Below are 26,184 nucleotides of genomic sequence, written 5' to 3'. Positions count from 1 at the left end.
GAAACAATCAACAGAAAGTTAGCAAATCCTGCCAGAGTAAAGAAAAGATTTCCAAAAAACATACACACAAAGACACAAATCTTCAGTATGATTACTCAGGTGTGTGTGTGTGTGTGTGTGTGTGTGTGTGTGTGTGAGATATTTACAGTTGCAGGGTGGGAGAAGCTGGCAAGAAGGAAAGAAGAACGAATATAGGAAGAAAACAATGAAGAATAAAGGAAAGGGGAATAAAAGAGACTTCAAAGTAAATTTCCCTAAGTTCTTTATACCATAACGTTAAGTGGAACTGAATTGAGGAAGAAAGGAGAGAGAAAAAAATAATGAAGGAAAACATGAGAAAAAGGGAAATGTAAAGTAAAATATGTAATCAGTTAAGTATGCCCATATATATCAGGAGAAGAAAATTACTACTAAAATTACTACAATTATACTGTATGGTATAGAAGGTTCACCTAATAGCAGACAATATTTGACAGCCTCCCAAAATACTGGGGGAAGGAAAGGGGAGCTCATTCAGTTATATGCTAAGCTGTCTTCAATCTTCAGTTACGGTGACCATTATTTTTAAGACACCAAGGCAAGTACCGAAAAACATCTGGGAAAATCAATAATATTTGAAAGAAAACCAAATAATGCCACAAAAAGGCAAGTACTGTGTGTATTTTATACTATAATGAAATGATAAATAACCTAATAAAATTATCAATTAAAAGTTTTAGTTCCTGTCATGGAAAGTTTTGCTGAACCTGTTGTTTTCATAAAATAAGCTAGAGCCCTTCTGTGCTGACAGCTCAGAGCCTGGAGCCTGTTTCGGATTCTGTGTCTCCCTCTCTCTCTGCCCCTCCCCTGTTCATGCTCTGTCTCTCTCTGTCTCAAAAATAAATAAACGTTAAAAAAAAAAAATTAAAAAAAAAAATAAGCTAGAGCCCTAAGCAGCGGTGACTACTGGATGAAAAATCCTGCTCCATTACCTGAGAACCTACTCTGCATAGACGAGTTAATACTGCTGTTGCTTAGAGCAAACAGACACAAGATGGATGTTGGTCACTGCTAAAGTGTATTTTACACTGTATTTTTCTCCTGGGCTGAAATTTTTCATCTTAGCACTTTGATTTTCTTGGAATCTTTCATGAGGTCCACAAGTTACTGTTATTCTCAGATGTTTTTTCCTTAGTTCATTACAGAATCATTAAGGGAAAGGAAAGAGTTATACACTAAGGGGCCAAGAAGGTCCACATTATGACTTTCATGGGTTCTGTCTGGCCTATTTGCTTTCTGTGTGCTCCTTTCTCCATTAAATTGTTTTTATCAATTTAAAAAGAAATAAATGAATATATATATATTCATACACACACAGACTATTATACTTATGGGGTGGTTTTTTTTTTTTTGTTTCTTTAATTTTGATTTTAAAAGAAAGTAAAATTAAAACATTTCCATGGGCTTCAAAAAGTATCCTGGTTCCTAGAAGGCACTGTGCTTACTGTGCCTAAAGAATAAGTTGGCCATAGGGTCATGAATTAACTAGATGCCATATATTCAAGAGCTATTAAGAGTGCAGGGTTAAAAAGTTACTTAGATGAGTGCTAAAAAGCCTTCTGTAATCAATACATCTAATATCAAGTTAGTTTGCAGCTTTCCAAAATCATATGATATCTTCATGATATAAAAGCCAATGGGAGCAGGGTGCCTGGGTGGCTCAGTTGGTTAAGTGTCTGACTCTTGGTTTCAGCTCAGGTCATGATTTCCCAGTTTGTGAGTCCGAGCCCTGCATTGGGCTCTGCACTGACAATATGCAGAACTGATCGTCTCTCTCTTCTCTGTCCCTCCCCGTCCTCGATAAATAAACTTTAAAAAAATATTTGAAAAACAAAAAAACCAATGGGATCAACACCAGCAGCTGGTCGTGAAACATACTGACTCAATATTTAATATTTTTTAAACTTGATTTTAAACATGTTAAAAGATCAATAAACCACCAAAGGATTGATTACAAAAAGATAAAATTAACACTCTACCGACTAAAATTATAGAACAGCTTTACTAAATATTTCCATCACGTGCTAAATTGTTTGCTTTTTATTAAAATATGGATAACACCTGGGGTGCCTGGGTGGCTCAGTCAGTTAAGCAGCCAACTCAGTTTTAGCTCAGGTCATGGTCTCAACAGTTCATGAGTTCAAGCCTCGCATTGGGTTCGGTACTAATTGTGCCGAGGCTGCTTGGGATTCTCTCTCTCACTGTCTTTGCCCCTTCTTGCACTCTCTCTCTCTCTCTCTCTCTCTCAAAATAAATTAAAAAAAAATAACATAAATAAATAAATAAATAAACATAAATAAAATGTGGGCAACTCTGAAAGTAATGAATAGGTATTTTTATAATCATTGCTATTTCCTTGTTATCTTAGTAACTATTTGCTGTATTTATTTCTGGTTTTCTCTAAGCACTGACTGAATTTTTTAGTATAGTAAATCATTAATTTTAATATACATTTTCTTGCCTTTTTCATAATACTACAATATTAAAATAAATTTTCATATATTATAAACTTTTCATAAAAACAGTTTTCTCCATGTAATTTCAATTCATTAAATGTAAACTAATTTTGGGGCGCCTGAGTGGTTCAGTCAGTTGAGCATCCAACTTCGGCTCAGGTCATGATCTCATGGTCTGTGAGTTCGAGCCCCATGTCAGGCTCTGTGCTGACAGCTCAGAGCCTGGAGCCTGCTTCAGATTCTGTCTCCCTCTCTCTCTGCCCCTCCCCCACTCATACTCTGTCTCTCTCTGTCAAAACTAAATAAACATTAAAAATTTTTTTTAATTATTTGTAAGAAGACACTTTAGAGTCCTTTCTCTAGGAAGAGAGTTGATCACCTATATTATTATGCCACATAGTAGGGGGTGTCAATAGCATCTTCCTCTCATTATACATAATTTGTATCACACATCTGTAGTCCTCTTTATGTATTTCTTTCTTCTCGTACTCCTCCTTGGCCATTTTTGAATATCATCAACAGACCAGCCACTGACCAATATGCACACTACTTAGTGTGCTAGAGAGGGCAGCACTTCTGAGATTGCTGGCTCCAGCTCCCGTCTCAGCTACTAGATCATTGGTGAGACAGCAGGGTGGGGTGTGGGGGGGGGGGCGGGAATCCAATATCATAGACATTTCTAGAATATATATTGTAAGAGAATGAAAATCAATATAATTCATGGAGTTGTAATACCACAAGCCATTCAATGCTGTGAATTTCTAAGCAAGAAAAAGTCCAGTTGCTCTTGAGACTTCGATTTCACATTAAAAACTACATTAACCCTCGATGTTAAGGATGTACATACTCAATCTACAAACTGTAAAACTTACTTACTGAGTGGACCCTACAGAAGTCCTAAATTTAAACAAAACCACAGCAATTAAGCAGTAGCTAGCATATCTTGATTTCTTTGTGCCAAATACTGTGTACTCGTATCTTTAATGTTATCAGGTAGATCCTGTTAATTATCAGCAAAAGGTACTAAAGACATACAACTGGCTAAGTACACAAAAGGCTTGCTAGTAAGTGCTGTGCAACCTTGAAGCCAGCAACCATAAAATAATAAAAACAATAAAAGTCAACTACCAGCAATTTCTTAAGACACTGCTAAAATACTCCTTCTTGAAAAATATGTTTGTCTCAATCTTCAATGAATGTTGAGCTTCTATTACATTTTAATATTCTAGATGTAAGTTTCAATTTAGTAAATGGAAGTTAATTTGGAAAATCCCCAGTTATACGTAACCACATCTGGATAAGATTGCTTGGAGTGCGTGTCGTATTCCCAGCCTCTGTGGTCTACATATTCCTATGTTTAAACTATAGCTTCAAAATAAACAAAAACAGCCATGTAAAACTTTCCTATTTTTCTAGTTTAAAGTAGCAGATGGATTAATCAGACACAGAAATATTTGTAAATACCTGCAGTGGACCTTAAGGATGTACAGTGAAACACCAAGCTTTAAGACTGTTCCTTGAAGACCAGGCACATAGAAATCATAGAGAAACAACTAGTTATGCAGCAAAAAATTTAACGAAATGGATATTTGCACATAGAAAGAGAATCCAATTTATGAGAACACTAGGAAAAACGACAAAAGATGACAGTCTTACATGGCCAGGAAAAAATCAAAATTTCAATGTCTGAATTTCTCAGTCAGTTTCACTAAGGAGTAGACACTCCCTTCTACAGTAATGGGATAAATAATGTCACTGTTCACTCTCATTTAGTCATTTTCTTTGTTTTTAGTTTTGCTTTTAGTTTTGGGGGTTTTTTCTGAGAAAAACTTTGGAAGTTTTTACCAAACATAATAGAATTTAAAATATGTTAAGATATTTTTAAGTAAATGAAAAGTAAAGTCACAGACTGGGAGAAAATATTTGCAATGAAAACAGCTGACAAGGGTCTCACATTCAGACCTTGACTTTTAAAAATACACAAAGATTTGAACAGATAGTTTACAGAAGAAGATATATGAATGGCCAACAAGCCCAAGAAAGGATGTGTAATGTCATCATTTATCAGGGAAATGAGGATTGAAATCACGGGATACCACTACCTTCCATTAGATTACTAAATTTGAGGGTGGAGAGGGTTCCAGTGAGGGTAGAGAGAAGTAGAACTCTCATACATTACTGGTAGGAAAGAAAAATGGTAGAACCACTCTCCAAAATAGTTCAGTCGTCTCACATAAGGTTATACATACGCTTTCATATGATCCAGAAATTTTACTCTTAGCAAATTAACCAAGATTAATTAAAATATACATCTATTCAAACTATATTATGTCTTACATGTATGTTCATAACAGCTTTACTTATAATGGTCCCCAATCAGAAAACAACATAAATATCCATCAACAGGTGAATCGATAAACAAATTTTGGCATATCCATACATTGGAATACTATTTAGCAATAAAACAAAATAAATCAAAGAAAAAAACTATAGATATGTTCAACAAGATTCAATATATCAGTATCATTTAAGCTCTGGATGCATCTCAGCAACATTATGCTAAACAAAAGAAGTCAGACACAAAATAGCCTATAGAGTCTGATTCCATTCACATACTACTTAGAAACAAATAAAAAACAAATCATTGGTTGCCCAGAACAGAGGTGAAACAGCAGGTAATAGAAATCTGTATCTTGACTGTTGTGGTTTGTTAAAACTTGTCAAACCATACACTTAAAATAGTGCATTTCATTGTATAAAATGTATACATTTTATAAAATAGTGCATTTCGTTGTATAAAATGTATACATTGTAATGTATAAAAATAAAGATAATAGTTTTTTAAAAAGTGTTTGGCTTGAACGACTAGAAGGTTGGACTGTGTGGAGCTGGAATATGAAACACTTCACCAGGGAGATTTTTTTTTTATGAGAAAGAAAAAAATTACATTTCAGACACAGTAATCTTGAAACATCTTTTGACATCCAAGTGCATATGATGGGAAAGCACTTGGATATTTCAGTCTTAAGTTCAGGAGAGATGTCTATTGAGAAACTTAAATTTGAGAGTTTACAGTGTATCAATGGTATTTAAAGCCAGGATAGCAAATTAAATGTCTGAGCCCTGGAGTAACCATATCTAAATATATACATTGACTAATTATAAATATTATGCCATATTTATACTGACTGGTTCTGGTCCATTTATTCAAAGGTAGCTTCTGTGCCACATAAGTTGTTAAATATCTGTAATATCATTCCTGAGGTTAAAGACCCAGACCCCTTCAGAACCTCTGAATGGCATGTATACTGTTTCTAAAGCATGCCCCTAGTGTGACTTTCTAATTCTATCCATCCCTCATTAAACTCTGAATACTTATTAAATTATACCCCCAAGCACAGATGGTATTTGCTTTGGGACAAGTTTTATTAGGTATGGCTTTTCCAATTTTTCTGAATTTCTGAATTTTCCTATTTAATGGCTTTAGGGTCCTTCTAGTATCTTCTAGCAATTCAGCTAGCCTCTTAGCTAGCCACTCAACCAAATCCACTGTTGACCACTTTATTTCAAGTAAAATGTAAAATTATGTTAAGTCTTCTATATTTATAGAATCATTAATAGTGTAAAAGAAAACATGTACTCTGCTGGATATTTTTGGTTCATCCCAGGAGATGCTCTCTTTAGCTCTCTACCTGGCTTTTTCTTGTGAGGATGGCTGGTATAGATATGAAAGAGCTCCCCAGACCTCTAGTTTCCCAAATATGATTAGAGAGAAGGAAGAGAGTGAGTGACTTCCTTCTGGAGGCCAGATTCAGGAAGGCTGTATCCCTCCACTGAAGGTCATTGAGCCTCTCAAGGTCTTCAATACATGATGCTCTCTTTCTATTCCCTCAGTTCTATAGATGACAACAGACTCATGGTTACTAGATGTATATGTAGCAGGATTCTTCAGCACCCCATATTTATAAGTTTTTCATTAAGCTCTCCCCAAACTATCCTACTCTGAAAATGGCCAATAGGACCCTGATTGAAACAAATTGTTCTTTTGTGATATATCTGTGACATTAAAAGAAAAATTTCCCTGGAGAAATAGTTGATTCCAGGACTGATGCAGGGAAAGTATAAAATGAGCTGAGAGCACCTTGCAGTGCTAAAATAAAAAGTTGATTTAAGAAAGAAGTTGGGGCGCCTGGGTGGCTCAGTCGGTTGAGCGGCCGACTTCGGCTCAGGTCATGATCTCGCGGTCCGTGAGTTCGAGCCCCGCGTCGGGCTCTGTGCTGACAGCTCGGAGCCTGGAGCCTGTTTCAGATTCTGTGTCTCCTTCTCTCTCTGACCCTCCCCCATTCATGCTCTGTCTCTCTCTGTCCCAAAAATAAATAAAACTTAAAAAAAAAAAAAAAGAAGCTTACTGTTTAATTTTAACAACTTATTGCTTAACCAAAGACAATGTCATCATAAAAAAAGAAATATCATAAATCACTTTAAAATCATTTGGAATCTCAAATTTTAATTACTAGCATATGACATAATTGGGAAAGTATTTGCAACTCATATCTCAGGCAAGGGGATAACAATAAATATGTAAACATCTCCAAAAAAACAAAAGGAAAAAAAAAACTAACAGTTTGACAAGAAAATAGATACGATAAATAAACAGATTTATCCAGAAAAATAAATTAAAATGACCACCAACATAGGAAAAGGTGAATATCTCACTCATTGAGAGAAATACAAATTTAAACCACACTAAGATACATGGCAAACTGAAAGAGCTCCCAACAGCCACTAGCTATCTTACTATCAGATGGGCAAAAATTTAAACTCAAGACAACATGCTGTTGATGAGGCTGTAGGCAAATAGGAATTCTCCTACACTTGTTAGAAATGCAAAACAGAGGGGAATTTGGCTATCTATGGCAAAATAACATATGTATTTATTCTTTAATACTGAAATCCTAGCTATAAAGATAGCACTGGCCAAAATATTGTTAGACTGATTCCCTAGGTATATATGATAACAATATTTGTAATAACAAAAGATTAAAAACAACTCAAATATACATCAATAAAGGGACTGAATGAGTACACCATGCTAAACACCCAGAATATAATATTATGCAACATACAAATGAATGGGAATAAAATCTATGTACAATATCGCATGAACTCTGGGTTATGTTTTTAAATCCTGAAAACCAAGGAAAAGACCAGTACATATAGTATGATGCCTTTAGTGTAAACAAGCAGGAGGAATATAAATTTACACATGTATCTTTATACACATACCACACACACACACACACACACACACACACACACACACACACGGAAAAGTAAAGGACACCTTTTAATGTTTTAAACTTTGACATCATATGTTTCACATGATCAAAAAAAAGAAAACCTAACAAAGTTTCAATTATTTCAATTGGTCAGCCCACAACCTTCATTCTGAAAGATTAAAGATCAGTATGCTAGCAAAAAGCAAAATATCACCTATGTTAAAATTGTCAGCGTAAGAATATAACTCTATTTTCCCATGTTCCCAAACAGCATCTTTTTTTTTTTTGCTAAGAAATTAGTGAAAAATTTTAAATCCCTTTACTGACCTCTTAGTTGATATTCAAATTTGATTTTTAAATAAACTATACTTCATGATTATTCTTAGGCATGTACTTACAGGTAAAAGAAATGAGGTATGAAGAGAGAATACTGAACTAGAATTCAGAAACTCAAGTTCTAGCCCAGGATCTGCCTCTTAAAGATATGGATAATTTTAATCAAGTCATTAAACCTCTCAGACCCTTCATTTTTTCCTCATTTGTAAGACTGAGAAATTAAAATGCAAGCAAATGGCCATGCTTTGTCATTCTCATTAATATGTTTTATGTTACTTTTTTTCCCCATAAGAAACTGGTTTTTTTCCAAAGTAATTGACCCTCAAATTTCATATATGAGGACCTGAAAAATAACTGTAACCTGGGAAACAGAGCATCTCCATCTTTGACTACAAAATAATACCCCATTTGTGTCCATGCAAGAAAGTATAGTACCCATTGATGCTTACCGCTGGTTCTTCACTGATGAGAAAGCTGGTCTCTCTGCTGCTCAGGGACTGCTAACAGTACCATGGGGAAGATATAATGCCATTAATAATAATGCAAGTGGGGAGCATATAACTTTCAACAACAAAAATAGGTTCTCAATATACAAATACTAAACCTGCAATTCAGAGGACTTATAAAACACTTGAAAGTGAATGCAAAACTGTGGGTATATATGTGTATACATGTGCATGTGTGTTCATGTTCACGTGTGCTTGCATATGTGTGTGTGTGTGTGTGTGTGTGTATGTGTGTGTGTGTGTGTGCGTGCGTGTGTGTATGGAGAGAGACAGCCTGAGAGAGAATGAAACTTTTGGAGGTAGTTTTATCAAATCATAAAAAAAAAATCTGAGATGCAAGAAATGGTTAAGAACTACTACATACAGAGAAATAACAAGGTACACCACTGTTTTAATGATACGGAGCCCTGAACAGGACCACAATGAAAGGTAGAATCAATTGGCTATTTTAGGCCTTTCAGCATTTGTTTGGAATTATTAAAGTGAATACTTTAGGAAACGCAACACCAGAATTTCTAAGGATCTGTACTTACAACCCAAGAGAAAAGCCATGCATGGATATAAAGACACACAAAACACCTGTAATTAAAGCAATAGCGATGCCTCCCTTGGCATATGGTGGATTTTAAATCCTCATGTTCCATGACAGATTGCACACCACAGCACGTGCTCCTGAGACCGCTCCCCATCACTTCTCAGCAGTCTCTAGTGATTGGTAGAGCAGGGTGGCCTGGAGAGGCAGTAGCCAGCAAAAATGACCTGAAACTCATGTCTAGACTGAGAATTCATTTACCTGGCTCTTGGAAAATCACAAACAGCATCTCATTTATGCCCAGGTGATGTTGGGCAGACCAGTTCTGAAAACAGGAGATATAAAGTACTATCGACATAGTTTTGAAAAATAACTGGGTTTTGCTGTTTATTTTTTTAATTTCTTTTAATGTTCATTTATTTTTGAAGGAGAGAGAGACAGAGCATGAATGGGTGGGGGAGGGGAGGGAAGGTGGGCAGAGAGAGAGGGAGACACAGAATCCAAAGCAGGACCCAGGCTCTGAGCTGTCGGCACAGAGCCCAACGTGGGGCGCAAACTCACAAGCTGTGAGATCATGACCTGAGCTGAAGTTGGACGTCCAGCTGACTGAACCACCCAGGCTTCCCTTGCTGTTTCTTTATAATGCCACAGATATAGGATGTGCAAATATTTTCTCCAGGTCTATAGCTTGTCTGCTCCTCTTAACAGGATCTTTCATAGATCAAAAGTTCTTAAATTTTAAAAAGTCCAATTTATCAATTTTTCTTTTATGGATCATGCTTTTGTGTCATGTCTAATAACTCTTCACTAAGACCTACTTTCCAAAGGTTTTCTCCTATGTTTTTCTTCAAAAAGTTTTGGGCGCCTGAGTGGCTCAGTCAGTTAAGCTTCCGACTCAGGCTCAGGTCATGATCTTGCAGTTTGTGAGCTTGAGCCCCGCCATCAGGCTCTGTGCCGACAGTTCAGAGCCTGGGTCCTGCTTCAGATTCTGTGTCTCCCTCTCTCTCTGCCCTCCCTCACCTGCACTCTGTCTCTCTCTCTCTCTTAAAAATAAATTCTCCTAAAATTGAATCAATTCCCCTTTCACTTGTTGCTTTCCAACAAAAGTAAAGTTTATATAGAATCAGAACTAAAAATTAAAACATATGGTATTTCTAAAATACTGTAACTTAAAGTTAATTGAATATATTTCTCAGTGTGTCAAGCCAAACGTAAAGCCTTAAAAATTTAAGCAAAATTGTTTCAAATGAAGACCTATCCAAGGTTGAAGGCATGGAAGCAATATCATTGCTTTTTAAATGTGCAAAGGGAAGGACACCCAGGTGGCTCAGTTGGTTAAGCGTCCGGTTTCAGCTCAAGTCATAATCTCGTGGCTCATGAGTTTGAGCCCCACATCGGGTTCTGTGCTGACAGCTCAGAGCCTGGAGCCTGCTTTGGATTCTGTGTCTCCTTCTCTCTCTGACCCTCCCCTACTTACTCGCTCTGTCTCGAAAATAAATAAACATTTTAAAAAACGTGCAAAGGGTTAGGGAATAGAACAAATATGACTTGATGAAATTGTTTTTCTCTTATAGAAGTTTAGAGTATATATAAATATGAAAGACACATAGAGAAGCAAAGAATATGAACCGTAGTTGAAGTTAACTTGAGCAATACATATAGAGATCTGTGAGGAGTATATTACTATTATGTCAATGTGAACAAAATGAAAATGACAACGTTTTATCATTTAAACTGAACCAATCAATCTCACACAATAACTTTCTTCCGTCTACTCCAAAGACATACAAACTTGAATTTTTCACATTGTTTTTTACACAGTTACCTTGATCCACTTATTCATTTAATGAATACATACTCTGTACCACATTACATCACTCTAGTGTGGAGATTCTGCGTTATGACAGTGGGTTTCAAACTTTAGGAGCAATAAAAATCACCTGGGGTGTTATTTTTAAATCATGACTCCATAACCTTATTCCCCAACAATGAGATTAAGTGTATAAGGTTGGGCCCAGGAGTCTGCATTTTTAAGAAATTTTTAATATAATTGTCATTCAGGCAGTCTACAAATTGCATTGTAAAAATTACTGGGCTAAATGATTTTCATTGCCCCCTTGGTTCTCATAGTCTATTTCTCTCAGCATTTTGGTCACAGGTTTTAAAGGAATCCAAGAACTTCTGGGAATCTTAAGCAACCAGCTTACCCAGCCAGTCTATCCAGTCAGCTAGGACTAGCCAACCTATTCTGGTGGGTTGTGTTTCCCAGGGTGGGAATTTCGGTCATTCCTAAAAAACTAATTTTAAAGAATTTTTTTCTATCCAGCTGGTCACCTGTAACCTGATTCAAGGAAATCTACTTCCGTGACTAGTGTTGTGTCACCTGGAGCCCTACCAGAAAGATTATTTGATCCAAAATATCTTTAGAATGCTTACTCTCTGTATACAAGAAATCTAAAATTTTAGTAACTTTTACTAAATTAGGCCTTTAGTTAAGAGAATTTTTTTTATTTTTATAAGTTGTATTTAATTTTATTATTTATTATTTCATTTAATATATTTTGTTGAGTTGAGTCACTTGAAGTAATAAGTACTCATCACATACTAGTAATGGTAACATCAAAGACTGTCACATATCCTCCCTGCATTATCCTCTAGCAAAGTTTTGAGCCCAATACTATTCTCTTGCACAGGAAGACTCAGCATATCTGAGTTTGTTCACAGGGAGCCTCAAAACAAATTCATACTTCTATTTGCTCCCTTATCATACCTAGGAAGATAGAATATTAAATCTGCATGAAACTTGGAATTTGTTTTCTTTACCAAAAACATGAATGCATCAGAAGACAAAATAAAGTTAATAGAGTATGAGTAAATAACTGAAGTACAAAGACCTAAGTATTCATACAAAGTACATTCCTAACCTTGTCTCAATTTTTTGTGCTGACTTATAGGAAACTAATACATATACATTTGACTTACCTCATTCATTCCGAAAATATATTCTGCTTCTCTATTGGATATTCTCTCTAAATTAAATAAGAAAGAAAGAAAAAAAAAAACACATGTCAGAATGGCCAATTGATCAGAATAGGTTAAAAGTCTGCATGAGGAGAAAATAGAAATTCTAAAATGAAACCACAAAGTTCAAAGAAAAAATACGGGAAGGTCTTAGATGCCCTTCCTGGAGCTAAGTTGTTCAAAATAGCTGCCAGTGGAAGTCAGCACCAAAAACTGTCTATGATATAGGGGAAAAGCAAATACTGATGCGTAGGATATAATCTCCCCCACTAAGAAATAAAATTAACCCTGACAAATGCAGTTATTAATCCATAGCCATGAAACTGCAGAGAGGAAGACATCCAAGAGGGATATCCATGGTTACATCTTAGTTCTCACTGTGTGAGATTTAATATTCTGTCAGCATGTTTTCTTGGAACTGAACCAAACTGTCTGCAAGGAAAGCACTAACAAACAGGCACTACCAGTTCTAAATAGGCCAAATTACTTTCCTCACACACAAGTATCTCCGTGATAGCTATCTGTTGAGTCATTTGGACTAAAATACATCTTCAAATAAGTTTCTGACACTACAAAAAGTTAAACATAGAAGATTCTTATTCTCCATTGCCTCCGACATGGAAAAACACTGAGAAATATTTCTCCAGTCAAAAACTTCCCATATAAAAACATTTCTTTGGAAAAAATCACAGTGGGAGTGAAATAAAAGACCATCCACAGTAATTGTAATTTTAGGAAATGTTAGAACATATGCTGAAAATATAGAAAATATAAACCTGCCATTCATATAGCTTTTTCTTTTCCTTTCTTTTTTCCTTTCTTTCTTTATTCCTTCCTTCCTTTCTTTTTTGCTGTTCTTTCCCCACTTTTTTTATTGTGGTAAAATACACATAACATAAACTTGACCATCCTAACCATTTTTAAGTGCACAGTTGAAAGGTATTAAATACAGTCATAATATTGAGCAAACATCACCACCATCTATCTCCAGAACTCTTACGTCTCATAAAGCTGAAGCACAATACTCATTAACTCCTCATTCTCCTCTCCTCCAGTCTGAGGCAACCACCATTCTACTTTCTGTCTCTACAATTTTTGACTCCTCTATGTACCTCATATAAGTGGAATCATACAGTGTTTGTCATTGTGTGAGTGGCTTACTTCACATAGCATAATGTCTTCAAGGTTCATCAGTATTGTACCATATGTCCTACTTTTTAAGGCTGCATAATATTCTATTGTACATGTATACCACTTTATATTTATCCATTCATATGTTAATGAACACTTGGGTTACTTTCACATTTTCGCTGTTGTGAATTATGCTGCTATCAATATGGCTATAAAAATATCTCTTCAAGACCCTCCTTGCAACTATTTGGGGTATATACCTAAAAGTGGAATTGCTGGGCCATCTGGTAATTCTATTTTTAATTTTCTGAGGCACTGCCATATTGTTTTCCACAGCAGCTATACCATTATACACTCTCACCAACAGTGTACAAGGATTCCAATTACTCCACATCCCCACCAACTCTTGGTGTTTTGGGGTTTTTGACGTAGCCATTTTAATGGGTTTGAGGTGGTATGTCATTTTAGTTTTGACTTGCATTTACCCAATGATTATGTTGTTGAACATCTTTTCAGCTTCTTATTGGTCATTTTTATATCTTCTTAGAGAAATGTCTATCCAAGTCCCTTGCCCATTTTTTAATCAGATTTTTTTTTTATTGTTGAGTTTTGGGAGTTCTCTAAATATGCTGGATCACATATATGATTTGGAAACATTTTATCCCATTCTGTGGTTTGCCTTTTAACTCTGTTTATGTTGCTTTTGATGTACATTTTTAAATATTCATGAGGTCATTTTGTCTACTTTTATTGTTTTACATGTGTATTTGGTGTCATATCCAACGAACCACTGCCAAATCTAATATCATGAACCTGTTGCTCTGTGTTTTCTTCTAAGAAGTTGATAGTTTCAGTCTTACATTTAGGTCTTTGATCCATTTTGAGTTAATTTTTGTATATGGTGGTAGGTAAGGGTCCGATTTCATTCTTTTGGCATGTGGGTATCCAAATTTCCCAGCACCATTTGTTGAAAAGACTGTCCTTTCCCCCATTGAATGGTCTTGGTGCCCTTGTAAAGAAGTCACTTGACCATATATGTGAAGGTTTATTTCTGGACTCTCTCTTCTATTCCATTGGTTTATATGTCTGTCTCCATTCCAGTACTCCACGGTTTCAATTACTGCAGCTTTGTAATAAGTTTTGAAATCAGGAAGTGTAAGTCCTCAGCTTGGTTCTTCTGTTTTAAGATTGATCGTCTATTCAGCAGTCCCTCAAGAGTTCATATGAATTTTAGGATGGGTTTTTTCTATTTCTGCAAAAAACATCATTGGAATTTTGATAGAGACTGCATTGAATCTATACATCACTTTGGGTAGTATGGAGATCTTAACAGTATTAAGTCTTCCAATCTATAAACATGGGGTATGTTTTCATTTAAATGTTGTTTTTTTATTTTTTTTTCAGCCATGTTTTGTAGTTTTACTTGTACAAGTCTTTCACATCCTTGGCTAATTTTTAAATATCTTATTCTTTATTTTTAAGTTTTATCTTAATTCCAGTTAGTTAACCTACGGTGTTATATTAGTTTCAGGTGTACAATATAGTAATTCAACAGTTCTATACATCACCCAGCGCTCATCACAATAAGCGCACTCCTAGATTAAAGACCTAAATGTGAGACATGAAACAATAAAAATCCTAGAAGAGAACACAGGCAGTAACTTGCTTGACATTAGCCATAGCAACCTTTTTCTAGATATGTCTCTTATTCTATAAATAGAATTGTTTTCTCAATTTCCTTTCAGAGTGTTCATTGTTAGTGTGCAAAAATGCAACTGGTTTTCATGTACTGACTTCATATTCTACTTTAATGAATGCATTTATAGATTCTAAAGGTTTTTTTTTACTGGACTTTTTAGGTTTTCCTACATAAAAGATCATATCATCTGTTAATAAAGATATTTAATTCTTGTTTTCCAATGAGGATGCCTTTTATTTCTTTTTCTTGCCCAAGTAGTTTGGCTAGAACTCCCAGTATTATTTTTAATGGAAGGGGTAAAAGTGGATATCATTGGTAAATAACAATAGCCATAACTCATATAAATAAAAGTTATTTGAGGTTCTTAATAATTGTTTAAAGTATAGAGAAGTCCTGAGATTAAAAAAAAAAAAAAGTTCGAGAAGTACCACCTTATATATAAACAATAGAAATACATGCATTCTGGGGATGTACAAGAGTGTTCATAAAAGTATTGCTGGGAATAACCAGGAAACCGAAATCATCTCAAATATCCACAAACAGTAAAATGGATACATACAATGTAGTATAATAATACCACATATTATACTTAGCAACAAAGTTAAATGAATTTGAATTACATGCAAAAATATGGATAAATCTCCAAAGAATATTATTTACCAAAAACAAAACAAAAACAAGAAGAAACTTTAATATTTCACTTACATAAAGTTAATTATGCAAAACCAAAATATGTTACTTAGGAATCGATACTTAAAGGTAGTTACTGTTTGGAGATAATTCTCCTTTGGTCTCTCACGTTTCTGTACATCTTGCAAGTGAGACACTGACTGCAAGCCTTTTCAAGGATCTTGGTTGAGTGAACACCCTTGGAAGATCTTGAGTCTCCTTCTGTAGCAAAGGGCAGGTTTGCACACAGTCTAGGAATATCAGAGTAATGTCTTCCTCCAGAGCAAATGGAAGGCATAATTGCTGACCAATATAAAAGACTCAAGTTCCTTAAGTTCTCTCCTGTATTGCTCTTCTGTATTGCAACCCACCACACACACAGGTATTATCTGGCCCTCTTTGCATTGAGTTGTGGCAACTTGGGTTCAAGAAACGGGCACAAATACTGCCACTGTGGCTACTGTTAATGCTGTGAGTAATACACTGTCCTTTGTCTTTGATCTATGTATCTTATGGCTTCTACCAGTATCCATGAAACTGTAAAAGGATATTCTGTTAACTACCAAGTACAGTAAAATCTCAGATCTTTTGCAGTTCTTGATATTGATCATTAATATAACAATGATAATAATGTGATAATGGTTAACATTTATTGGTTCTCTATTGTTAAGAAGTTTGCAGTACTGTAGTGGAAGCGGACCAAAACTTGAGATAAATGCTATAAACAGAGCTGGGGGTGAGGAAGTTTAGATATGAAGAAATCAGAAAATCTCTCTGAGGCAAGTAATACATATACTGAGATCTGAAAGTTGAGGGCACTCAATCCATGTGAGAATACACAAAGGCTGTAAGACAGGAACAGTTTTGAGGTGTTCAAAGAAATGAAAGCCAAGCTAGAGATGAGAAGATAAATGGCAGAGTGACATGACATGATGTTGGAGAGGGATGGAGCGGGGGATAGTTTGTGGAAGACTTTGTATACCCGTTTTTGTTTTTGTTTTTTCTTTCCTAAATGAAACAGCAAGCCACAAAAAAGCTTTTAAGTCATTTTTACATTTACATTTTATGAAAAGCACTGGTCCCTCAGTGAAGAATGAGTTAAAAGGGAAGTGGTGGGGGGGCAGGGAGGAGGGTGCCTGGTTGGCTCAGCAGGTTAAGTGTCCAACTCTTGATTTCAGCAACAAAGGATCTCACAGTTCATGGGTTCAGGCCCAGTGTCAGGCTCTGAGCTCACTGAACACAGCCTGCTTCGGATCCTCTGTCTCCCTCTTTCTCGCCCTTCCCGGCTCGCTCTCTCTCTCTCTCTCTCAAAAATAAATAAACATTAGAAAAAAAATAGGAACAAAAGAAGAAAGGAAGGAAGAGGGAATGGAGCAAAGAGACATTAGGAGGCTGTGGCAGTGAACCACAAGGGAGATCTGGCTGTCTGGACTGCAGTGGGGGCAGTGCGTGTGAAGGAATGTCCATGGATTACTGATATCTGCGTAAACATTTGAAATAAACTGCTGTCAAATTTCAGATGTGCAAGTTGAGGGACAAAGACTGAGTGAGAACTCTCCTAGGCTTGAGCAATTTGGGAAGATCCTATGTAAAAAAAATAGGTAGGATTACTAATGGTGGGCAAATACAGGAGAGGCTGCCACTGGCTGTCCTCAAGTATCCTTTCTCCCCCTTCCTCTTTACTAACAAAACCCTAATTAGGTGAAGTGATGTGCTCCAGCAAAAAACCAAAACACAAAACAAAACGAAAACAAAACAAAAACAAAAACACATTTCCCAGCCTTCCTTGCAACTGGAGAATAAGACATAAATTGAAAGCTTTCAAGTGTCATATAAATGGCATTGATGTCTATGTCATCAGGTTTGTGCAAGCATTTCAATGAGACAATTCATGTAAATGCTTCATGCAGCACTGAGGTCAGTCAATGTTAGTTATTTTTGATGATATTATTGTTGTTAGGATATATTCTATTGTTAATTTTCAAAACTTAAATTCTTTGAGGGGCACCTGGGAGGGCTCAGTCAGTTAAGCATCTCTCTTTCTCTCTCTCTCTCTTTCTCAAAATAAATAAATAAACTTTAGAATTTTTTTAAACGTAAATTCTTTGAGATAAATTTGAAAGTGTCAGAATAAAAATGAAAGAATTTATTTTGTATTCAGATCTTTTTGTTGCAGGATCTGCGATTAAAAACTGGAATAGTGGGGTGCCTGGATGGCTCAGTTGGTTAAGTGTCTGACTTTGGCTCAGGTCATGATCTTGCAGTTCATGAGTTCGAGCCCCACGTCAGACCGTGCTGACAGCTCAGAGCCTGGAACCTGCTTTGGAGTCTGTGTCTCCCTCTCTCTGCCCCTCCCCTGCTTGCACTATGTCTCTCTTTCCCTTTCTCTCTCTCTCAAAGATAAATAAATGTTAAAAAATTAAAAAAAAAGAATTGTTAAAAGAAAGTTAATAGTCATCTTAAGCAAAGCAAAACTATGGCTAATAGCTATATTACTCAACTTTTCTGAGTGCAGGCTTTCTCATCTAAAAGACCATAAACAGAAGTAAAAATTACTTGAAAAATATAAAACATGGTCCAGTACCATCATCAAAGTGTTTTACCCATGAATACTGTCTACATTTACAACTCAAAACTGCACAATGTTGCAACCATCTCATTGGAATGTTGAATGTGAAGAAAACCAATCTTGCAAAGTCTTATAATGAGTACATAAAGAACAGGATTCTAAGGAATACACGCTTTATCTCTCAATGTATGGTACTTGAACGCTGACTTAGGAGAGGCTTTTATTTTCTTGAGAACAAAACCAGTCATTATGCTGAAGAACTGTTCCAAGTACGGGGTGAAGATGTGCACGCCTCAAGCTAGGATTATAGAGTATTTTATAATTCTGGTTTTGGAAAAACTGTAAGCACTAACCCTTCCTTCCCCTAATTATTTTTCCTGCATGTAGCTTAAAGAACATGTAGCATTGAAAGAACATTTGCAAATTGCTATCGGAGTTTGATGCAGTGTGTTTATTTGAGAATGTGGAAAAGGGAAAAAATAGTTCCTCCATATTATCTCCTATCCTTACTAGTTCTTTCTTACCTTCTTCCCTTTCAACTTGCTGCCTTCTTTCCCTAGAACTAACAACTGTTTTCTTCCTTGGCTAACTACTGTTTCTTTTTCACACTGTATCACTCCTGACACCTTCCTTTCAATGTTGACCAGAAACCTCCTCATCAGCCTCCTACGTTAGCGTCCTGCTTTCATACTATCCTCAATGGAGCCCTCTCTGGGTCCCCAGCCCAAGAATATCACCCTTCAGGAGAGGGCAAGGGCCCTCCCTCCCCACCCCCACTGCGGAGGACCAGGGTGGGACACACTTTGTAAATTCTATCCCTTTCTGAAAAGCAGAAAGATTTAGAAAAAATAGATGTATTTCCTCACACACTATGCTCCCCTTCACACATAGTGCTCACTCTATCTCTCTGACACACACGTGCACAATCAGATGCTTGCACATGTCAGAGATATAGACAAACTGTCACACTCGGTCACAGAGTATGAGGCTGGCATCGCTACACATAATCACCAAACCTCTGTCAAAACAGAAACGTATCTGAGGAGGCAAGATTTGAAGCCAACAACTTTAACGGCTTCTTGTCATTCCTCCAGCATCCTCTAAGCCCCATGGAAATGACTATACTCTTTCTGAGCACTAGAAGCCAGAGATAGGAAGGGTTTAATACTGATTGCTATGGAGATCATAAAATGCGAGCTAAAAGTAAAGCAGCCCAAAGACTGAGCTCTGAGTTTTCAACTGAAAGCAAGTTGCTAAGAATATATACTCCAACAAACCCTGAGCCCAAAAATAGCTCTTGTATTTACCAGATGATCTTCTCAGTTTACACCCCTTCCACAGCATAAAATAAAATACATGCAATCAAATAAATACCCACATTCCCAAAGGAAGGGTGGTTTAGTTAAACACAATGCTTAATGCAGTTGTAAAGATTCAAGACACTTCTTTCAACTGTAAAAGTGCCTTTTCCAATGCTAGACCCTTAAAGTGTCATTTCCCATGCTGAATGAGTCATAAATCAGCCTAAGAATGAATATTTCAAATCACGACTTCCTTACAATGTCAACCAGTCAATAGTTCAACTTCAGCACTGATATTTTACTAGCAGTGTTTGTTTACATAATTATTTAAATATTCTGCTACGCTTTGCCTTTACAATTTCCTTTTAAAAATCACTAGATAGTGGGAAAAGAGTTAACTGGAAAAGATTGCTTATGTGTTCAATATTGAAGAAAATAAATTGAGAAAACCTAACAAATCCTAGGAATACCTTGCTAACTATTACGTCTAAAAGGTAAAATGTTAGCATTCTCTCTCTGGGGAAAAAAAAATCTCATCACATAACTCAGCCATTTAACTTTCTCCTATTTACCCTTCAAAGATGATTTAGGAAATACATTAATAAGCAAGATCCAGGCTTACCTGTATCAGTAAATTTACTCAAAGAAATCCATTTATATTTTAAAACACGAAATTGAAAGTAGCTCCTTAAAATGGATGCTATGGAACCCAGTCATTTTCAGCCTCCTTCAACCAACCCTTCAGTTTTTGTAACTGTATCATTAAACTCCAGGAAGAAACATATATTTAGGATATTTAGAATGGCTTCTGAAAACCCCTTTGATTGCTGATGTTAAAAAATACCCCCTCCAGAAGACATGAATAGACACTTTTCCAAAGAAGACATCCAGATGGCTAATAGACACAAGAAAAGATGCTCAACATCACTCATCATCAGGGAAATACAAATCAAAGCCACAATGAGATACCACCTCACACCGGTCAGAGTGGCTAAAATGAACAAATCAGGAGACTATAGATTCTGGAGAGGATGTGGAGAAACAGGAACCCTCTTGCACTGTTGGTGGGAATGCAAACTGGTACACCCACTCTGGAAAACAGTATGGAGGTTCCTCAAAAAATTAAAAATAGAACTACCCTATGACCCAGCAATAGCACTACTAGGCATTTACCCAAGGGATACAGGAGTGCTGATTCATAGGGGCACATGTACCCCAATGTTTACAGCAGCACTTTCAACAATAGCCAAATTATGGAAATAGCCTAAATGTCCATCAACTGATGAATGGATAAAGATGTGGTATATATATACAATGGAATACTACTTGGCAATGAGAAAGAATGAAATCCTGCCATTGGTAGCAACATGAATGGAACTGGAAGGTATTATGCTGAGTGAAATAAGTCAGTCAGAGGACAGATATCATAAGTTTTCACTCATATTGTGGATCTTGAGAAGCTTAACAGAAGACCGTGGGGGGTGGGGGAGGGAAACTAGTTACGAACAGAGAGGGAGGGAGACAAACCACAAGAGACTCTTAAATACAGAGAACAAACTGAGGGTGGATGGGGGGAGGGGAAGAGGGGAAAATGGGTGATGGGCATGGAGGAGGGCACCTGTTGGGATGAGCATTGGGTGTTGTATGTAAGCCAATTGGACAATACATTATATTTTAAAAATACACCATCATTTTAATGCACTTTTCATACAACTACAGTAATAACACAGGTCTCAGTAACGGGCAGTAAAACCAACACAGCAAAACAACTGACATACTGAAAAAACATTTGGAAAACTAAGAGTCCTCTGAGTGGCCTCAGGCTTTACTCTCACCAGTACCCTGCTCCTCCCCTGTTTGGATGCTGGATCTATGAACAAATCGGGAACGGGAACGTGGGCTGGATGTGGTCATCACCCTCATCCATCAGATACATGGTGTTCCATATCAACCTCCTTTCCGCTACCTAGGCCCAAAGCAGAGGCAAAGCTTCAATCACAGTAAGAGGGAATATAGACAAGTTACAAAGGTCTTTGCCAAGTAAAGGGAAAACAAATTAGCTTGGGAAAAGTTCTAAAATCTTCCTGAGATAGGGGCACTTGGGTGGCTCAGTCGGTTGAGCGTCCGACTTCGGCCCAGGTCATGATCTCACAGTCTGTGGGTTCAAGCCCCACATCGGGCTTTGTGCTGACATCTCAGAGCCTGGAGCCTGCTTTGGATTCTGTGTCTCCCTCTCTCTCTCTGCCCCTCCCCCACCCATGCTCTGTCTCTCTCTCTCTCTCTCTCTCTCTCTGTCAAAAATAAATAAACATTAAAAAAAAAATTTTAATCTTCCTTAGATGGACTCAAGCTGCAATCTGACCTCACAGCTGAAGTTATACTAATTTAACTATACATTCTAGTAAGCAGAATTATCCTGCAGCTAAATTAGATCACACTTCTAATATCTGAAAGAGAGTAATGGTCAATCTCTGTAATGCCGCACTGGTAGATTTTTTTTCTTCATTATGCACAGAAAGTTACATACTCCACATTTTCCCCTCCTCTCTTCCCTCAATGAGAAATACTATTTCTGTACCTTCTCATAACTCTACTTTAGAAGGACTGATTATAAAGAATTACTGAATGTTTCAAGTGGAAAACAATCTGTTAAGACATTCAGATTATTGAAATTACAACTGAAAAGTAATTCTCGGCAACGGAGGAAACCATTAAGTATAGAAAAGGGGTTTTAATTTTAGACACCTAAAAGTCATTTCACTTTGTACACTGAACCACTCATTTTCACTAACAAATAAATTCACTGTGTCATTTAGCAGAGCCATTAGGCAAAGTTTAAAGTTTTCAATAGTCATATTTCCTTCTACCTTCAATTGTTTTTTAAGAAAGGGGGAATTGCTTTAAGTGACACCATCAAGAACAGGGAAAGACAACTCATAGAATGGGAGAAAATATTTGCAAATCATATATACAGAAATATGTAAAGAACTCTTACAACGCAATAATAAGACAAATAATTTAACTTTTAAAATGAGCAAAGGACTTAAATGTGTATTTCACCAAAGAAGATATATGAATGGCCAATAAGCCGTGGGAAAGATATTTGATTGGGAAATCACTGGGAAAATGCAAGTCAAAACCACACAGATACCACTTCCAACCACTAGATGGCTATAAATAAAAAAGATAGACAATAACAAATGTTAGCGAGGATGTAGAGACACTGCAACATTTACATATTGTTGGTTGCGATATAAAATGCCACAGACACTTGGAAAACAGTTTGGCAGTTTCTAAAAGTGTTTAATATAAAGCTGCCATATGATTATGTAATTCCATTCCTAGGGATATACCCAAGAAAAACGAAAAGCCGTTCATACAAAAATCTGTACGTGGATGTTCAGAGCAGCATTATTCGTGGTAGTGAAAACTGGCAACAGCCCATATGTCCCCCAATTGATGACTGGATGAAATGTGGTTTATCGTTAACAATGGAGTATTAGGTGGCAATAAAAAGGAAGCATGCGAATTACAACACGGATGAACTTCAAAAACGTTACGGTAAGAGAAAGAAGACAGTTACCAAAGACCACATATTGTAGGAGTCAGTTTACAGGAAGTTTCCAGAATAGGTACATCTGCAGAGTAAATAAATTAGTAACTGCCTAGAGCTAAGGGTAGCCAATGGGGGTGTGACTGCTAAGGTTTCTATTTTATGGTGATGAAAATTACATCGTGGTGATGATTGCAAAACTCTGTAAATACACTAAAAGGCACTGAATTGCACACTTTAAACGGGTGACATGGTATCTAAAGTGTATACCTCAATAAAGCTGTTTAGAAAAGAGAGGAGGATGCAGTAACGCGTTGCATTTCCTAGTGCCTCTCAAGACTGGATCATAAGACTACTTAGACCTTTTATCGCCTAAAAACACTGTTGCCATGTTTAAATCTAATACCACACAAGACATGAAAACAGAGTGTCGCGGAGAGAACTGAGTATCGCTGAGAGTCCTGGAGATAGTCCCAGAAACATACGTGCATTCTCAGGAACATGTGTGTACCAAAACAGACCCACAGAACATAAGTCTGTGCAACGGCCTTAGCAAACAATGAACAGACATTTCTGTACCAAAACAGACCCACAGAACATAAGTCTGTGCAACGGCCTTAGCAAACAATGAACAGACATTTCTCCACGGAACTAAAGATTGCATGAAAGCTGGTGAAACAGCAGCGTTCTCAGGTGCACCAGAATCCCAAGCTGATCGATCTTAGAGCCTGGCGCTCGCATAATTAACAGGGATCTCAAAGCTTGGCCAGTAATCGGCAAATGGAGAGAGGCAGAGGGACTCAGGGGCCAGCTCCCCCACCCATGGCACCGCCGTCACGCACCCCAAGCTGCGGCTCTCCGTGGGAGTCCGAGGCCCGAGCGCCTCAGCGCACGCGGCCAGCGCGCTCGCCTCGCTCCCTGCATTAGTCAACCGCTCGGCGGCGCACACAGGAGCGAGGAGGGCGGCCTCAGAACCTCTGGGGTCACAGGACACAGGTCCCCGGCTCGCGCGAGTAGCAGAGGAAACACAGCGCGCCGTCACCCAGCCACCCGCTGGGGAGGGGCTGTTCATCTTGCAGACCCTGTCTCGCGCAGAGCACGCCACCCCGAGAACGTCCCCAGGAAACAGGCCGCAGGGCCGCCAACGTCCCCCGGGGTCCCCGCGCCCGTGGTGGCGGCGTCCGCGCGCCCAGGCCCGCCCTCCCCCCGCGCCACCGAATCCGCCGGCTCCTACCTTCCTCCTGCACCATTTCCAGGACGTCTGGGTCGCCCATCTGAGCCAGCTCGTTAATGACACTGACCGAGGTGTGGCAGAGCGAGGACCACTGCGACTGGCGGCGAGGTTTGGGGGAGAGGCTGATTCGGGTGGTGGGCGGCCGTCGTCGCTGCTCCGACAACCAGCAGGGACAGGCTTCGCTCGTCCCTTCAAGACCACGTTCTTCTGGGTCTCCGCCTGCCTCCGCTCCTGCAGGAGGTTGGGCTTCTTCTCCAGCCGGTACTTACTCTCGACCTGCTTCGTGACCTTGGCCCTGCGCTTCACCTTCCTCTCCCGGTGGCGCTCCCGGGAGCCCTCCCAGTACCCTCCCCGGAGCGTGCCGGACCCCGGGGCGCCCTGGCTCCCCGCCTGCTGCCGAGCCTCGCTTCTACTCTTGCTCTCCCCGGCCGGCCCCTCCCCGTCGGTCTGGTCCTGCTCTCCCCGCCCCTCTCCGCCCCTCCCGCCCTCCAGACCCGCCGCCACCCCTCCCTCGGGGGCCGCCCTTTCCCCGCCCCCTGGCCCGGCGGGCTCCCAGCCCGCCCGCCCCTCTCCCCTCCAGCCGCCCGGTACCCCCCGCTCCGGCTCCGGCTCCGCCACCTCCTCGGGGCCCGCCGCCTCCCGGCTCTCCCGGCCGCTCAGCCCCATCAACAGGTCTTGCTGGTCCCATTCCACCCGGCTGTCCTAAGCCCGAGACCGCTGGCCTTCCCCCGCTGTCTCCTCCCCTCTCTCCAAACCCTCCTCCTCTGATCCCCGCCGAGCGGCCTGGTCCTCGTCCATCTGCCTAGCCTTCCGCCTTCCGCGGGTGGCACTCGGACGGAACCCCCTCCCAGTTGGGGAGTTATTTTTTGTCGGGTGAGAAAAAGCCCCCCTTCCTTAAGGCGACCCCTGCTTTAAGGCCGGCGCGTGGGCGTGTCTCCGAGGTTCCTGCAGCCTCCCCCTCCTGCCTCTGCCACCTGCCGCGGGGGTCTCAGCTTTTCTCCCGACCGGGCCTCCCTCCTGGGCGCCGAACCGGATCTCTCTCTAACACATCTGGGGACGACTCATACATTTTTGGCCTGAGTTCGAATTCAAGCAATGCCTCTTAAAAGTTGGATGGCATTGGGCGAGTTTCTATAAGCTTCAGGTGCCTCGTCTTAAAAATAAGAACACAGCCCCCACCACCCAGGGGTGTAGTGAGGATAGAGTGATGGCATACTGCACTAAAATCTCGCTGCTCTCAGAGAACTCACCCATATTACGTTGAGCCCTGCCTCTAAGTGTCCCTTAGTGCCCTGAGCAGAGTGAACGGTCCCACTCTTCACAGGCTCCTCTGAACTGGCTCTATGTTGTTGAGACCCTTCCAACCGCCAGCTCCCCAACGTTGGGAGATGAGGTCAATTACTGTCTAAGATGGGGGAACAGATGAATGACAGTGTACTGAGGGTGAAGCAGTGGTCTGAGCTGAAGGCCTTGACGGTGCTCAGGAGGTAGTGACTGAGTTTGGGGCAGGGATGCAGTGATTTAAGAATAAGGAGGAGATGACCAGGGAAGACTTGACCTTTCTTCATTTTTATGCTATTCTTTCTTTTCCCCTTTCTATTGACATTTTGGAACTGAGAATTACCTTTTTCAGATGAGTAAACAGGCCTAGAAAATATTTTGGTGAAGGTCATGGTTAACTGTGGAACTAAAAACTGTCTTCTTTTTCCCCTTTTTCTTTCTTTCTTTCTTTCTTTCTTTCTTTCTTTCTTTCTTTCTCTTTCTTTTTTTCTTCCTTCCTTCCTCCTTCCTTCCTTTCTTTCCTTTTCTTTCTTCCTCCTTTCCTTCCTTCTTTCCTTCTTTCCTTCTTTCCTTCCTTC

At 38.8% G+C, this 26,184-nt stretch overlaps 1 protein-coding gene across 2 annotated transcripts in view; it reads right to left on the bottom strand.

Moving 5' to 3' along the window:
- Positions 1–24,751, bottom strand: part of ANO5 (anoctamin 5) — an 89,720-nt gene extending 64,969 nt beyond the window's left edge. The window contains exons 1-3 of one of the 2 annotated variants that reach the window (XM_042959067.1): positions 24,326–24,751; positions 12,131–12,177; positions 8,560–8,610 (exon numbers count right to left, since the gene is read on the bottom strand). In XM_042959067.1, the coding sequence (XP_042815001.1) occupies positions 8,560–8,610; positions 12,131–12,177; positions 24,326–24,365 (138 nt within the window). In that variant the 5' untranslated portion in view covers positions 24,366–24,751. The remainder of the gene's footprint in view (positions 1–8,559; positions 8,611–12,130; positions 12,178–24,325) is intronic. The other variant, XM_042959068.1, reaches the window with a different exon arrangement.
- Positions 24,752–26,184: the final 1,433 nt, after the last annotated feature.

Source organism: Panthera tigris, chromosome D1, assembly GCF_018350195.1.
Source record: "Panthera tigris isolate Pti1 chromosome D1, P.tigris_Pti1_mat1.1, whole genome shotgun sequence".
Lineage (NCBI taxonomy): Eukaryota > Metazoa > Chordata > Mammalia > Carnivora > Felidae > Panthera > Panthera tigris.
This window is presented reverse-complemented; position numbering and strand designations above follow the sequence as displayed.